Below are 18519 nucleotides of genomic sequence, written 5' to 3' on the forward strand. Positions count from 1 at the left end.
TTAATTTCTACATTTGCATTTAACTATCAAATTGTATACAGAAAGACATGGCTCTGTGTCAACAGTTCATTAATATCATTACTGAAAATATAATTTTGTGTCATCCCTTCTGTGTAAGTGATTATGATCATGTTATATAACAAATATTGTATAATTAACCCCATGACCCTTATTTAATTACACAAAACTAATGAATCATAATTTATTTATCAATCAAGATAAAGACAGACTGTTGAATTAAAAAAGATATCTGGAGCTTCTAAATAAGATCTTGAAGGTTTTGTCTTTGATATTCAGAAAATACACAAAACCCTGTAAGGACTTGACAAATGTGCTGAAGGTTTTTTCTTTCAAAATTCTTAATATCAGCAAAATTAATAAGTCAACCATTATTGTATTTTATATTGCCATATTTACACAGCTAATCAACACACAATGATGGCAAAACATAAAAAAAGATTCATTTGTCTCTTGAAATTAGAAAGAGTAATTTTAACACATTTCTTTTATACTTTCTTTAGATCTTCACTCAGTTAAATTAGTTTTGAAATATAGGTTACTACGATTACTTTTAGAAGGATGTTAATGAGCTATTACTTCCTTTTTGAAATGTGTCCAATGTATAAATTTGTAAATGTTGAAACAAGAAAAGATCAAGGAAGATAGAATATACTAAAAAAATGACTTCCTAATCAATATATATTATGTTGAATGTATACTTTGTACCTTTTAGAACTCATGATCCCTGATTTAAACATTGATTTTCAGGTTTATGTACCTATATGCCAAATTCATTAAAATATGGTATTATATATAATCAATAAGACAGATAATGTTATACATGAGGAACATTTAGTTCGCTGGTAATAAGTTTGAATAGAACTCCTCTGAGGCCTCTTGTTACTTCATGCCATATTTATAACACCTTATGATTATTACATGTATAAATAATCATGTTAAGACATGTTAGTAATTGGTCTATTCTTCTAATGCATATTAAATTCATTCTTTCTTTAATCATATTAACGTTACATTCAAATAACCATTGATTATAATTTCTACCTACTATATATTAACGTGTTCTTTAAGAACATTTAGATATTTAATAATCGCCCTTGACTCGCATGGAAACAAAAGTCTTCCATTCTGGGACGGTGGGTTTGTATGAGCCACATCAGCCTCTAGGATTGACGAGGGTAGTGGTACCTATGTGGGGCTATACGGCAGTAGAGTACTTTGGGAATAGTAGTATGTGGACTAATCCCGTGGGGGAGAGTCAAAGTGAAATTTGTGAAAATGTGGAGGATAACACATCCACACAGGAAGCGTCAGACATTGTGAAAAGTATGGAATTTGAAAGTAATTCATCACCTCAAAGTAAGTTACATTGTAGTGAAGTCAATGATGATTTTCTAATAATTGCCTAAAATAATTTTGTTTTAATTGTCTTGTCTAACCTTGAAAATGTTCAAAGTGTAAATGCAAAGTCATCAATTTTCTTGTATTGGAAACCAACCTATTATTGACTGATTAAAACCTGCTAAAGTCATCAAAACTATAATTTCCTAATCATCTGTATCAACTAATAAACAAATGGAGGGGAGCTATGCAATTTTAAACATTACAAGTTTCTAATTAAGTTATAAGCGTGTACATCAAATCAGCTTTTTTTTTTAAATAATTCATTTATTTTATTTGGTTTAATGCAGAATTAGAAAAGGAATAACATCGCCATTAATCATTTTGACAAAGCGTTTTAATCCCCTGAACCACAATGATGTCTTTACAGACAAAAAGAGTATTTTATTTTAATCTGGTCATATTTTTTCCAGCACAAGACGTAACTTGTGAAACATGATAAGTGAAATTTGACAATAAAGATTTTTATTGGTATTTAATATATAGAATATATATAAATGTGTGTATGTGTGTGTACACAATCTATGTTGATTCACTACAATATAAAGCCAAGTGTGTAGAAATTTTACTTCGTCTTTTTACAAAATGTTGGCTTCATGACAAATATATACTGTTTATACTTAGGTTTTCAAGTTATTATAGCATACATGTATATTTATTTATTCCTGAGAGGTAAACTGGAGGGGTGACTTGCAGATATATAAAGTGAATGTATCAAATTGTCCTGTCATGTTTTGACACCAATAGATGACCTAATCATGTATAATATTGTGAAGGAAAATTTAGAACTTCAAATATGTTTTCTACAAAATTTGTAACCTAGCAATGACCAGGTCCATTAAGGTTATAAAAGTTTACAGATCATTTGATGGAAATAAGTCATTTTATAGCTATACATTTAACTAGATTTTATCTGTTTGAACCCTTTAGGAGACCTTAAAAAATATTGTCATTTAAACTAATCAGCATTCAACACATATGTTCATGTGTACTTATTTGTATTAAATAAACTATCTTCCTACATATATTTTAGTTAAACATAAGAATATTGAATAAATATTTAGTACTGTAAGTCATTCTTATTTTGGGGAAAACATTCCAAATGTATTATCCTATTACCGAATGAATTGTAAGCATACATACACGCATCAATTTAAATAAGACACATAAGCTTAGACTATAATTGTATAATCTTTTAGTAAATGTGTAGGTAAAAATTTATTTATAACTATACATTAGGAAACAAAATTTTCACAAATTACAGTCCAGCGAGTTACATATGAAATGGACAGATGTCCAAACTTGATATAGTTAATTACATAGGGAATGACAGCTTTGTGTCATTGAACTCTGACCTCAGTCATAATACTATTATAGCTTGACAACAACAATGTATACCAAATAGTGTATTATTGATTGGTCATACAAAATTGCCAGCTCAGCATTATGTGGAAAAATCCATTTATCATTTGTATGTGCAGTTTACACCTTTATTACAACTGTCCTTCAAAGAAATGCTGACTGGAAAAACTCAAATTTCCATGTTTTAATGGTTTCATGAAAAGAAATGCTGATAATTATATTTCAATAAATTGATTATTTGTACTTGGATACAAACAGGAAAAACCAGAATTCTTACATCCTTAAATAAGTAAAATGCATCTGATAAAAATACAATGCTTGTAATTATAAGGTTATAAAAAGTAAGGAAAGGTCCTGACACAAGTGTATAGAGGTATCCTTGTCTTCATGTCTGTACATGACATTCTCATTTTTTGGGTCCATTTTTTGGGTCCATTTTGTGTAAACTTGATATTGCACCCACCTTCAAATGTATAGTAAAACACTATCCAACATTTAGCTGTCAGTTTACATGACCTTGATAATTTTTGATCTTGGTTAATTTTGCATTTTAATTGTGTTTTTTTTGTTGTTTTTTTTTCAGTTAATAAATCCAAAACATTTTGCTTTATTGTACTTTTGCATCTATTAACTGACAGAAGAATTAAGTTAAGGTTTTCTGTTGACTAAAAATCTTTTTTAGGGGTTACAGAAGGAATAAAATCCCATCATTATCAGGTTTGATTACCCCCTTTTCTCACAATTTCAATCATTAAATAACATTGTAGATGTTCATGTATTCAAATTTGATATTGTGGTTTTGAGAGAAAAACTCATCAAATAATATGAGATTGGTTACAGTTGGTTATTACCCATATTGATAGCAATAATTAATGGTCAATATTTTGATTGGGGATCATTTACCCCTAGTAATAAGGCCAGTAGCCACAGTCATTAAAGAGTTCAAGCTTTATTAACTAGAACCATATTAGCTTTAGAAGGAATCAAGCAATCATTGATCTTTTTAATTATCTATTGGTTAGCCATAATTACCCATTGTCTGTCATTTTTACTGGCATTAATCCTTGTAATCATGCTAATGAGGGGTTCATGGCAGTCCAGTTCTTAAGGAAGTCAAACAAGTAATTGATAAGTGTTGCCACATTCGATTTATTATCTGTTGTTACATGAACCTAATACATGTAACAGACGTTTATGTTACAATTTGTGCTGATTTTTAAAATTGCCTAAGAACCTATAAAATTTCAATGTAACATAAGGGTACATGTAAAACATAAAAAATAGTAGTTAATTAATAAAAGTCTTCCCTGAAAGTTTATGGGTGACATGTGAATCCTGCCCTTTTTTATATGGCAGTGGATCAATCCCAAGACCCTTTAATTTTAGCTGACTGCTTGAATTGTTGCCCATGACATAGAATGGGTTCAGAATTGTTATCTCTGAATAGTTTTTATTGGCAATGTACACTGAAATGTAATAAACCAAGGTTTAGGCTTAGCATTGCTAAATTTAATGATTGATCTTCAAAAAGAGTTTTCTGGGTTTTTTACCCTGTTAGTTCAAAAGCACACATCACTGAAAATGAATGTGATATAATTGGGGTCATGTAAATATGTTTCAAAAGTTGCACAAAATTAGTGGTTGTCAATTTTTTTTTTACATGTATGCAAAATTGCAAATGTAGGAGTACAAGGTCTAGAATGTTCAGACGTTAGTTGTCACAGTTCTATCTTTTCATAATCTGTTGCTCTGGTCTTCAGATGCTTGTTGAGTTACTTAGTTACAATGACATCTCTTAGTTTCATCGATTATATTGCCATGTTTGATTCTCTGAGATACATGTGTATTATTACAATTGTCAGTCAAGTATTTAAGAACCTTCAGTTGCAGAGTTTTAATTTTGAAAAAAAAATAAATAAATGAAAAGTAGCTGTATAATTTATGGTAATTTATTTCGATACATCAGACAATTTACATCTTTAAATTTAAGAGGTCTTACTCCTGATTAACCTGTAGGCCAGTGGCAAATATTTGACAATAAGTCGACTGTCATAGGTCCAATTATGTATCACTGGTACAGTTTCTGATTTCTAAGATAAAACTGTAAATTCAGCATGTATTTTCCCACCATAATTTATTGTACATTCTTTTCTTTCTATAATGTAAGCTATGTGTTTGTACCATAGTCTATGCAAGAATATACATGTAGGGTACGAAAATGTTTTAACCTTTAAGTGATAAGAGCGATCTAAAAGACACATGTATTTGAATAAAATATCTTTGTACTGTAATTATGAAATATGATTTTTCTATAGTACAGAGTAATAATCTTTAATAATGTTCCACATGACTTGTGAGGGCATATGTTTTAATAATACTTAGATTTGGTATCATAGTTAAGTTTGTAGCCATTAGAGATTTTTGTTGGGGTATATTCATACTTCGGGTATACATGTACCTTTACTAATAGGTAACATGTAATTTGACTAGACCTATTTCACAAATAATACCAATTTAAGGTATTAGATCAGATAGTAGGAATTCATTGGATGACAAGCTTTTAAATGGATTGATTGACAAAAGGAATGGATTGTCAATTTTACAAGTAATTGGTTTTACCCTAAAGTAAATGGTTAAACTGTAATTTTAAAATTATTAAGTATTTTATTCCATCAGGGTTGTTATCTAATTTCTGAATGTTTCCATTTTCTGCAGAAAAATGATATTGTATTTGACTCTTGATAGAAATAGGATTTGTTTGTCAAATATAATTTGTACATAAAAGTATTTAATCTAATCCAAGTGTAAATAGATTTGGTTTGGTTGTCAAATTGCTTGGTAATCATATTTATAGGATTGACAAATTTGATATTCATTTGATCAGGTCTATACATCTGTATAAAACCGTCTCTCAAGCACAGTTGATGATAGATGGTTTAACTTCCATTTAGGCCTTCTTGATATAAAATGGTCATCATAAATTTTCATATCTTTGGCATCTAAACTTTTGGTTTATTTGAGATGTTTGAAGTAAATGTGTTTCAGTGCAATGAGCTTTTGAATTGTTTTATAAATTCAACTGATAAATCTTTGATTTGTCCACTGTTAGAATATTTTTCAGTGAGTTTTACAAGGAAACCTATATGTTTTTGAAACGTTTTTCGTGACACGTGGGCTAGGTAGATTGATCATTGACATCAAAATATTGTGATCAAATGGTGGGGTGGGGTTTGGTCACTTTGTCAACTTACAGAAATTATATCATATGTATTAAGGGATGAGTTACAACTCGAAAAAGACTAAATTGTTGGTGAAATTTCAAAAGCAAGAATTAAAAAAAAAATTGTCTTGCGTGCAGTATTAGACATTCCTTTTATTTTTTGCTGACTTAGAGAGTAATAATATTAATGGCGTTGAACGACTAGTGAAATAAATTTTTAATGGGTATTGATAGGAAATGTGCTAATTTTCATTCATCAGAAGTTTTCTTTGAATGAACTGGGATCACTGATTGCTATAACCATAGTGAAATTGATTGTTGTATGAAATCGGACATGTCAGTCTAAATACCAAACAGAAACAGGAGAGGAACATATCTATTTTTGGTTTGCTGGGATCGATTTACAAAAAAATATAATGATACTACTTTAAACTAGATAAATACATGTAGTTATAATTTTATTGAGGGAAAGGGGGGTTGAATTGTTAGACCATCAAGTAGTATTTAGTTCTACATAACAAGAAAAAAGGAATAACGATTGCTGTAAAAGCAGAAATTTTCGTGGAGGATTAAATTTCGTTTATTTCGTGGAAAGAGTATATCCATGAAATTGAAACCTCCACGAAAATTTAACCTACATATAATATGACTACCATTTACTGGAAACCACGATTTAAAACATTGAATTATTCCTCTAGATAATCAACGTTTTTACTAGTTTAAGGTTTCTATGTCATAGTGACCTACTTACAAATGTCATTTGCATTGACAACATTCAGATCTAACAGTTGATTTTGTTCAGAGAAATTTAGTTAAAATTGAATGAATTTACAAATAAGGAAACAAAGGATATATATATATTTATGTTGTATGAATGGAGTCAAAGAAAAAAAGAATGAATATAAATCTATCATTTTCTTTGTCTTTGCATAAACTAATCTTTTCCTAATGTTCAGTGGAAAGTGTTTTGTTTATAAGCATATTTATGAAGAGACTTTTGGGCAATAGGGAAAACATTTTTGCTGATATAAGCACATTTTAAACCAATTTTCCTCATGACAAAACTGATAGAAATGAAAAACCACACATTCCTCTATTGTTCTCACCTATTTTAATTATGTTTGGATAAAACAGGAAGTATTTTTCAATTGTTCGAATTTTTTTTTTTTACATATTCAGGATAAATTATGTGATAAAAAATTGAATATCTTGTGATTATCAGGATATAATAAAACCCTTTCTGCAGAAATCTACATTGAACCTTGCTATGGACTTCCTGTGACTGTTACAATAATCTAGGGGTTAAAATTGAAAAAAAAGTATTTAACAGGATACATTTGAGCATACTTTAACATACTTGTGGTCAGTTTCATCAGGTGGTGTCATTATGAATTCAAATGATGATATGGATGAATTTTATGGACATTTTGATGCTATGAACATGGGTGGATTTTATAAAATCAAGTTAACACCAGGAAAAGGTATTTCATTTATTTCCTTTTAATTGAATTGCAATTTTCTAACATTTTCATTATTTGATAGGCTTATGTTTTGGAAACAAAACTAACCGACAAAAACAAGGGTCAAGTATGAAGCCAGCTAGAAGTGTCATTTAAAATGCAATGGATTCATTTCTTATTTATTTCCTGTGAATAATGAAAACAGATCTAGTTATGGTTTTACTCTTGGTCTGTCTGAAGAATTTTGGGTGGAAAATTTTTTGTCAGAACTTTTTGGGGCTTTTATGAAAGGGAATGGGTTTATATTTGGTCTGCATGCAGTTTTGTATTCCTGGGTTGTTGCATGCAAGCAATTGTTTCATTGCTATGCATCAACTTCCTGTTTGATATTTTACAACACTCATTGTACAGTACAAGGAAAACATTTGTCAACTTTTTTGGGCTTCAATGAAAAGGAATGATCAGTAATTGTTCAATATTCATCCATGAAGCCTCAATCAATTGCATGCAGGGACATCGGTCTTGACCTGGTGTATTTGTCTTCATTTAAAAAGCATTTGATTCAAATGTTTTAAAATGCATTATTCAGTAAATAAATGACAATTGTCCAAAGTCTTGAGCAACATCTTCTTCAAATTAGATAATATCATTGTTACTGGGACAGCTCTCACATCTGGAGTGAATTTTCTGTTCTAGTTCTCATCAATGCACATGCATTTTTGCAGAACAAATAATATTCTTGACAACTATTAATTCCTGTAATCTGCAGAAAATTGCACATCTGTAGAATGTTATGGCACACAATGCTTAGATGATTTAATTGTTACGATTGTCAAAAGCTTCGTTATCTTTCATGAATGGATTAAGATCCTGTGTGTTTGTATTGATCTAACTTATGAATTCTCAGTCATTTATGTCCATTATTCTCTTGTTTCAGTCTATTTAGTTACAAACTTGTCTCAGTTCTGTGTCTTCTCCACATCAACCCTAGTACATCATTGGTTGGACTTAAAAGCAGATTTCTATATCGATATGCTGGAGGGTACTTGTTCATGGAACAAAACTGTGAGACCTAATTAATGTTTGTATTAATTGCTAATACTTCATGTCAGTTGGTATCTTGATTAGTACTTTCTTATAGATCCCATGTTGGCTCAATTATTAACCATTTATGATGTATCTTTGATGAAGGAAAGGATGTGTTATTTTGTACTTTCTAGGACAAGGACTGAAGGCAAACATCAATAATTTTCAATGAGTTTGGAAAATGATGGAAAGCAGATATTTGTTTTAGTTGGAGAAGTTCATTTGTTTTCCCACTGAGTATGGGAAACTAGAAACCATTGAGGATTTGAGTAGACCATGAATATTTAATTAAAGAATAATGGAAACAGAAAAAAGATTGAGTGGTGATTACAGCTTTTCTTAAAATTTTGAATTTATAAATGAATTTCCCAATCTTCAGTAGTGTTGACTGAATAATTTGATATTTTAGTAATTAATGCTGAACAAATCTAATGAACATAATCTAAATAAACCTTCAAAAGTTCCAAAACTACTACTACTCTCATACTGGGCCAATCGGGTCATCGTCCCAAACAATATATAACTAAAAAGAATACTGAAAAATGAAGAAATATTCTGTAAAAGTTCTTTGAACATTATGTAGTTAATTGGGGTTACTTGGTGAAATTAATTAAACAAGTCTGAAATTATATTTAGTCTACAAAATAATGACTTGCAGAACTTAAAGGTAATTTGCTTTGCTTCCAAATTCTCAGGTGTGTTTGTGTTAAAAAAAGATGACAAGTGTGCCAAATAATAAAGTAGGGATACATGTATACTTAACTATTTTAATATTGCCACTTCTATAGATACCATAATAAATTACAAAGGTATGCACAGTTAAGTAGAACTGAAAAATGTTTCATAATGTTTCAATTGTTTCTACTGTTTATTTATTCACAAAAATTTATGGTATGGGTTTGCTTTGCTGTATGTAACTTCATTAAAACAGTTTTGAGAGAGATAAATTGTTTGAAGATGAGCTTATGAATGTATAGACAGTTTCTAGCATCTGGCAAAATATGTGAAGGAGGAAGTTATATTTAGTACATGGTAATCAAGAGGAAATGTAGATTTCTGCATATTTCTGGAATCAGCTGTGCAAGCAGGGGACCAGTGGGGTGAATCTTCTATCTTGTCCCAGTTATCTTCATATAGAAATCAGCTGATCATTTATAGATAACTTACAAACTGAAATTATATGTACACATTTCATAACTTGATAAAAAATGAAATCTTGTATATTATTGATCAATGAAAATCTCGTCCTGGTTAATGTGTTGAAAATATGATTATTGAAGAACATTTCATGATAAAGTAGTGGTTTATAGCTATAAATATCACATTTAAAATCATGTGATATGCTTTGCAGTGGTTATAGACATATGTGTTTTCCACATGTCTGATGATGTGAAGTATTTCATTACTGATGATGCTTTACCCTATCTCATCAGATAATAAATTCTAAGGCTTGGTTTTATGTATTGCAGGAAAAATAAATAAACTTCATATGTTTCAGAAAAAGTTTCATTTTTTAACATATATGAGAATCCTTTTGTGGTTGAAAACAAAAATATGTTATGAATTTATTGCATGGTTTTGATTTTAGTAATATGTTCAATAACCCAATTTTATTGTGTGTTAGTAAATTGCATTTGAAAGAATGTCAAGTATGTTGGACGAGTGTAGTAATGTAAAAAATACATACATTATACACATATATATCATTTAAATTATATAGTATGTAAAACTTGTACACATGAATATAACATTAATGGATCTATTCTTCTATTGTAGGTGACAACATACATTTAAAGATCTTAGTGCCGTCAATTGCCGCCGGAGCCATCATTGGTAAAGGAGGAGAAACAATCGCTCAAGTACAAAAAGAGGCTGGAGCCCGCGTTAAAATGTCCAAGGCTAATGACTTTTATCCAGGTACGCAGCACACAGCAAACAAAAAAAAAAGCTAAAAAATTATGTTTCAACAAAAGCTCACACAAATTTTTAGAAGGCAGGTGAATTTCAACAAAAATAACATGAAATGGAAATTTTTTGAATTTCTTCAATCCACTTGTATTGTCTGCAATCCCACATAGTAGATAAGCCAGATTTAAATTGACAACCTTCCAAAAATGTACATGTATGACTTAGATTTGATTGCTAGCTTATAGACCAGAATGAAAACTAAACAAGGCCATGTTTCCTTCAATGTTGATGTTCAGTTTGCTCATTCTTATGGTGTTGATTTTCTTGGCTTGATATGCTAGTGTTTCCAGTTATACTGCAATTTTCATGGAAATAGTGCACACATTCTTGTTTTACTTATCCTTAGTTAATGAAAAGACATGGTCAAATTGTTTCTGTTGATAATTAAAGTAGATGACTGGAATTTTGTAAATCTGTAAATCTAAGAAGACCTGTGATTTATATTAGAATCAACAAATAATTGGCATAGATTGTGTCTTCTTATGCAATCATTTTATGTTTTACTTAATTTGATATGAACAGTAGGTAGTTTCCTTTATAATCTTTAAAATGAATTTGAAATCAACAGCTATTGCTTATTAAACATGCTTCTATAAGCACAAAACAATTAAGAAAATATTCTTTAATATTGATTTACACCTTTTAGACTTTTCCTTATCAGAATTGAATTTTCTTGCCATTTAATTTCCATTTGTTATAACTCCTGTGATGCTCTTGTCATAGTTTGCTTATCTGATTGAAAGAGGTCATAGATACAATCCGAAAGACAGCATTTAGGAGTAAGAACAATGGCTAGATAGTTGGTATGATGACATGTCTTACAACAAACTGTCACCTTCATGACCTTGTTGAATTTTTTCGTTTCTGTTCTCTAACTTAAATTTGCCTCAACCAAATGTTATGAAACTTATACACAATGCTTATTACCACAAAACTCAGATCAAATACACATTTGGGTAGCTTCACTTTAACTGTTCTTGGTGTATACAATACATGTTCCTTTATAACATTATATGAAAGCGGGGGCATCATCTGTATCCCATGGACGCATTCCCCATTTACTTTATCATCTTTTGACTTTCATATTATTGATCTTACAGTTCTTCCTCAAATAATATATATGTATAGTAAGTTTTATTCATGTGTCAAAGGGTTTTTTCATGACCAAAGGTTACATAATATCATTTGAATCTTCAAAGCAAATGTTGGACTTAGAACTTGAAAATAAATTATCAGTCAACAGACTTTCAATGTTTATGTCTCCGCCATGGCTAAGGGCGCACTAAGTGTTACCCTTGTCCCTCCGTATGTACTTCCTAAAATTATTTTCTGTTCAACTAAGTTTGCCTCAAGCAAATTTTATATAACTTTTGCACAATGCTTATAAACACAAAATGCAGTTTTTTGGGGTGACATCCCTAATACCGTTATGGAGTTATGTCTTTATATAAAAGGAAAAAATTCAGAATTTTTTGTTTCTGCCCTCTTTCTTGAGTTTGCCTCAAGCAAATACTATAAAACTTATACACTGCTTATTTATTACCACAAAACTAAGACCCATGTTCAGATTTGGGAGGCAGTGCTTAAAGTATTGATAAAAAAAAAATCAACATATAGAATTAAAATTCACAATCTATTCGCCCTCTGAGTACAACTTTTGGCCAATGACTTGAAAGCAAGACTGATTTTCTTGTCGAAATTGTTTTCCAATGAATACTGAGATATTAATAGGGTTTTAAAATTAATATATATATAATGTTTTGTGCCTAAAGAAGCATTCTTAATAAGCAATAACTGCTAGTTTAAAGATTTATTGAATACAAATAACAAACTACCATCTGTTGTTATTAAATTAAGTAAAACTTAACAAAGGCCTATTTTATTTATGAATGCTTTCTTGTTCCAAAATTTAAAGTCGTTCATGTCAGCAAATTATACATAAAACTTCTTTTAAATGAACAGTTATTGTTCCGAAACTACATATTTTATTTATCTTATCGGAATATTGAAACATTTAAACCAATAACACATTGTTTATGGGTGTAAAAGTTATCGTGTGTATTACCCAAGACACTGTTTCTAACAATCACTGTGTAGTATGCACTGTTAACAGACTTTTGTTGACAAGTGACTAGTAATTGTTAACATCTCACTTCTCTACAAAAATATGTAGGTTTCATCTATTTATGTGAAATTATGATTAGAAAGGGGTATAATTTAAAGAAATTTGAGATCTGTCTAGTTAAAAATATTTCATGGATAAGTTGGTCTGAATATCTTGAACTCTCAAACAATTTCTTTAAATATTTAAAGCAATACACAGTACTGGTAGGAAATAAAAAGAAAGTTCATGTTTGAATTAAATTCTAATTATATTTCAAAGACATAGGAATTAAGGGGTCATCCATAATTGTCAACCATTTTCCAAAGTGTACAAAACGTACACTTTTTCAGACCCCCCACCCTCCCTCAAAAAGTGTACATCAACCATTTTCAGATTTCAAGAGAAGAATCAGTCATTCTTAATAAAAATAAGATCCTGTCCATTATATTTTAGTTTAATATAGAAATTTGCATTGAAAAAAACTAAAACATATCTGACTGTTTTATTTGATGACATCTATCTGTGATGCTTGTGTTTTGTTAGAATAAAGAGTACTAAAATTAGTGTTTCCCCTACCACACAGTGGGAATGGTAACTCCAATAAAAAAAGGGGCACCTAGAGCATGCAAAAGATTAACAAAAGGGCACATAAATTATGCTAAGAATCAAAGAAAGGGAAATGCATGGTTATATTGCATTGGTAAAGTATGGACTGACAGTTGTTGTTGGAATCAGAGCTCAAGACAGTAATCAATAAAAGTGTAATGTTTTAAAACATTTTGAGTTTTTAAATTTCCCGCCTGTATTTCTATTTAAAAGGTCCCTGTAAATATGCCATTCATGGCACTATTATCGTTTATGTATATATACTGTAAGTTAACGTGTAAATATATTGGATGTTTTTTAAGTTAAGGTTAAACTTCATATGGAGGTGCTCCTAATTAAAGGAGGCTTATACTAAGAAAAATAAGTTTACTTCCGGTTTACTGGTTTACTATTTTGGAATGCATTACAAGGAAATTAATCGAAAGACCAGTTTAAAATCTTTTCACAAAATGGCGTCTTGTCAAAATTAAAACATTCAAAGAATTTAGCATGTTAGTGTTTCCATCAATTTTGTTTATTAAACAGAGTAAAACGATATCGATCAATAATAAAGCAGGTGAAATTGACAATCGGGGGTAATGAGAAATTCTTGCAAACTTTTTGTTTAAATAATTTTACTAGTTCATATTTTTGAAAGATTTAGTTTTCATATGATTTGATCTTTAAATCGTTCAATCCCGATTGAGTAGAATGTGAAAATAATAAAGAAGAAATAAGAAGAGAAACACACCCAAGCTAATTCTCGATTTCATAAATCGACTTTCCCTACGGAAACGATATAAATTCCGAAAATAAAAAAAAAGCGTACGGTAAAAATGTTGATTTTTTAACCCCCTCCCCCCAAGTGTACGTTTTGTACACTTTGGAAAATGGCTGACAATTATGGATGACCCCTAAGTAAATATAGTGTGGGAAAATCTTGTAACAGCAACCTAACAAAAAACAAAAAATCAATCCCAAATTCATGTTCTCTAAACAGAGATTCTTGTCTTGTTATTATTAGAATTTTAAAGCAGTTTGTTTGGGTGTCATGTCTTAAAAATAATATTTTGAGAATTAATTACGATTTTGCTCAGTAGTAATGATTGTAATTGTGTATTGGACTTTTTCAGATATGATTTATGGGTGTTCCATGTAAAACATTGTCTTGGTCAATTTAAATGAATTTAAATCAGATCTTCTATTCTACTGGTGGTTAACTGATATGTCAAACCATGGGATCAGTTTGACATTTTAAGCTGGAATATGTTGGAATTTAATTGGTTGGCAATTTCTATGGTGATATTGACCTCCAAAATTTATTTTAAAAAGCTTCATATGAAGAGATAATTTCCAATTCTTATTTGAGCAGAAAAAAAGGGGGGAAGGGCGAAGATTAATGTGTCGATGCATATGCTATAATACATGTTAACCTAACACTTTTAATTTCACTATCAGTAGCAAGACTACAAGACTATATATACATGTACTCAAACTGAATATTTTGTAGTTCAGGACTTTAAAGGTTCATAAATTTTTGTTAATTAATTAATGATTTTAAAGGAGGATAAACTCATATAAATTTATAATAAGCTGTTAAGGAAAATGGGTACTGGTAAATATACAATCTTTTGGAAGGTGTTAAGCCATTCTGGTCAACGAGATGTAATAAATTTTAAATGTCTATATCAGATCACAGCTGTATAGACAGCAATCTAATTAAAAACCGATCTCTCATCGCTCCTGTTTCTGATATGTCGCGTGGGAGATCTAACGAAACCCGCTTTGAGGTCACATGTGAGTGACCTCGTAGGTGTGTCTTTTTCGACCAATGAAATTGAGTCTTCCACGATCTTGGAAGTTTAACGTAAGGCAAAGGGATGTAACTCATTTTATTTACGACGAAATCGTCAGTCAAAATAATTCATAAACTTTTTTGATTGGCTTATTAATAGGTCGTCAACTCATTTGCATATCTTCATAAATTCATAACTTTTAGTTCACTCACATGTGACCTCAAAGCCGGTTTCGTTAGATCTCCCACGCGACATATCAGAAACAGGAGCGATGAGAGATCGGTTTTTAATTAGATTGTATAGACAGAAGGACAAAGCCTATGTCATGATCCACTGAACAAATTCTGACATTCTGACACCTGAAAGACTTGCTTAGTTAGATTTTTAATTATGTCCATTTCTTTTTGTCTCTTTAAACTTGTAAAGTTGGTCAATTAGCCAATGTTTTTAAATTGGATCTTTCGTCAGTTATTTTCTTAATTGGTTATTTTTTGAATTACAAGGAAAAGTTTTGTCAGTTTAGTGGAAAGAAACTTCCTGCATTTACATTCACTAAGTATTGAAGGGTTAAAGTTTCACAATTTGGGGTCTGACAACATCCAAACTTGAAACTGACTGCATATTTAGTCAAATTGAAAGAAGAAACCTTTGCAACACAAGCTGTTAAGTTTTAACACAAAAGTTTAATGAAACTTGTTACTTAAACCTGTATTCTGTTGTTTTAAAGTTTTTAAAGGAAAGTAGTTGTGTTGCATATCAAAAGCTTTATTTCATACTATATCATTATAATAAGAACAGATTGGATACCCTTGTTTAACCTTGTTTGTAAAGTTCTATTTGCAAGTCTGTCTGTCTACATGCATCGACCAACTGTCTTTTCTTTCCTGTAGATTTAGATTAAATATCATGTTCAATCAGGAAAAATGATTAAATGCAGTTGAAATGATAAAAAAGAAGTTTCATGAGAATGTTGGCTAAAAGGTTTTAAGCAAATGTTTGCTATTAATTTGATTAGATAGAACTGCTGAATCAATGACAAGTGAAGAATATGATGTCTAATTCTGGAATATGTTTTTGTCTCATCAAAGCTAGCTAGCCTTTGTGTTCTGTAAGACTGAAGCAAGGTTATATCTGTGTCATAGGGGAATATCCTACAAGTGGGGTAGTACCTTTGCACATGAGCAAGCTAAAGATGGCAAAGTATATGAACTCAAAATTATCTATTCATAACTGCCTGGATAGATACATTTTTTGTAGTATGTAAAAACATTCTTTGATCAATAAAAGCATTTTAACTATTTTTACAGATTTTTTAGGTTGAAATTTATAACTTCAGGCTTTGTAGATTAGCTTTTCAACAGACATTAGTCTTGACTGAGGTGGTTTTCGACAGACATTGCTTCTTGACTGAGCTGGTTTTTCTAGATACAATTTTGATCAGGTTTCCACTGAATATCAGGATTGAGTAACAATAATGGGAATAGAAAATACCAAAAATAAAACCATGGAAATATTGATACCTTCATGTTAAACATATGTACTTCATGATTTACTCCCGACCAGTTTTGAGTGAATTGGTTTTGGTGCAGTTCATATAATATTGCCTTTGATATATGTTACGTTCTCAAGTTTTCCTCTTAGTTCAAACTTAGAAGGTTTCATGTTGCTATATGTTAGACATGTATATTGAAATTTCGGTTACTGTTAAGAAAATCATCATACATGTAACTTGTGCATATGTGTGCTGACTGCTTTGTGGAACAATTGATAAGAAGTACAACAGTTACATCCCTCAAGTTTTCCACTCATTTTACACTTAGGTTAGATGCTTCTTTTTCTTGGTGCATATTTTTTTTTAAGATGAGTACCCTTACAATTCTTATGTTAGGTGACCATGTTTTTGGGGAAAGACGGCTTCAAGCCGTCAATCTCCTATGGGGTTGACCAGAGTGACATTCCCTCACATCATTCATTTTGTTTTTATAGTGTGGAAAACCCCCAACAAATCTTACTTAGATTGAAGAGAAGGAGACCCAGAAATGAATAGTTTGACTTTAAACACTTTTTTACACATTTCCCTTCTGTTTCTAACGAAATTATCATATCTTGAGCTCTCCTTTACACTATTTACGTTTCTTTTACAATCCGGAAAAATCAGTATGACGAGATATTCTAAATATATCCAACCTACATTGCATTTTATAGTGACGTCATTCTTGGAATGCAACACTATGCAGAAGCAGGGATATCCTTCACTGGTTATTTAAATCATTCTCAGAGATCGTGCACTAATTACAAATTGCTATTTGTTAAATCTAAACATAATAATGTTTGCTGTAGATGATTCAAACATCAACATGCAATACTTTAATTTGTAGGTCAACAACTTTCAAATAAAAGATCGTGGGGTTACATGAGATAGGGGAGAGAAACGATTTAATTATTTTTTTCTGTAAAAATTCTGTTTTGAGAATCTTCCTCCAATTCAGGAGCACCTCAACTGGTAATTAACCACTAAAATAAAAGTTAATGTATTTAAACACTTAAAATGTGACATTTCATTGGATTAGTAGTCTTCCATTAAAACTAAATTTTTGTGAACCAACATAATCATTGTAATGGTAAAAAAAAAAAAAAAAAATGATGCATTTTGTAGTTTAAACCTATTTATTCATGAAATTTACATATATTTCAAATTTAGGATTAGGAAACAAGCTTCATACAGTTTACATCAATCATATTGTTTTTTATTAGTACCTGTTTCCCTGTGATGAGGTTTGTAACTGTGAACTTTATCAATGGAAATTTAAAACTGAATAGATTTTTCAATCCACACTTTCTTAAGAAAAAAATTAAAAATCCAAGAGTACTGTCACAAAAAATAGAAAATGGTCCTAGCCTGCAGTTCAGTGGTACACAATCAAGATTTCAAAAAATATTGTAGTTGTTGTGAAAAGATAGAATTCAGTTGAATTTTAGATAATTTAAAACTATCAACTTTAATCAAATATTTAGATTTAGAAGATGCAGATCTCTTCCATTGGTCCAAATTGAATCCTCAACTAAGGAAATGAAATTACATAAACCACAATTGATTTCAATATTGTCAACATTTCTACATGTTTTAGCTGTTCTCTTTTTTCATTCTTTATGTGAAGACTATCAAAAGATAACCCCCCCCCCCCTTTTTCCAATAAAAATAATTAAATAGATACAAGGGCCGTCTTTCCCCTCAGAGCTATTCAGCTCTTTGATTTAAGTTATTGTTTTGCTAGATTCAATACTCATTGTATTTGGGGCTCTTTTGGTTGCATGTTTGAGAAAGCCTGATTTGAGGACAAAAACATTATTATAATAAGAAAAACAAGTGTATGAGATGATAATTTGATATATGATGAATCATATAAGACATACAACACTATTTATTAATTAGTGAGCATAATCAGGCATAAGATTATACATCCAGTATTTAGCTCACATGACACAGTAGAACTATTGGCTGATTCTAGCAAACTGACT

At 30.4% G+C, this 18519-nt stretch overlaps 1 protein-coding gene across 13 annotated transcripts in view; it reads left to right on the top strand.

The window, feature by feature from the left end:
- LOC143068082 (RNA-binding protein Nova-1-like) overlaps positions 1–18519 on the top strand; it is a 43650-nt gene that overhangs the window by 10914 nt on the left and 14217 nt on the right. For 10 of the 13 annotated variants that reach the window (XM_076241837.1, XM_076241833.1, XM_076241836.1 and 7 more), the window contains one exon: positions 10324–10464. In XM_076241837.1, the coding sequence (XP_076097952.1) occupies positions 10324–10464 (141 nt within the window). Of the gene's footprint in view, positions 1–1110; positions 1378–7359; positions 7483–10323; positions 10465–18519 lie in introns of those variants that run through there. The other 3 variants (XM_076241829.1, XM_076241830.1, XM_076241840.1) reach the window with 2 other exon arrangements.

Source organism: Mytilus galloprovincialis, chromosome 3 (genome assembly GCF_965363235.1).
Source record: "Mytilus galloprovincialis chromosome 3, xbMytGall1.hap1.1, whole genome shotgun sequence".
NCBI classification, from domain to species: domain Eukaryota; kingdom Metazoa; phylum Mollusca; class Bivalvia; order Mytilida; family Mytilidae; genus Mytilus; species Mytilus galloprovincialis.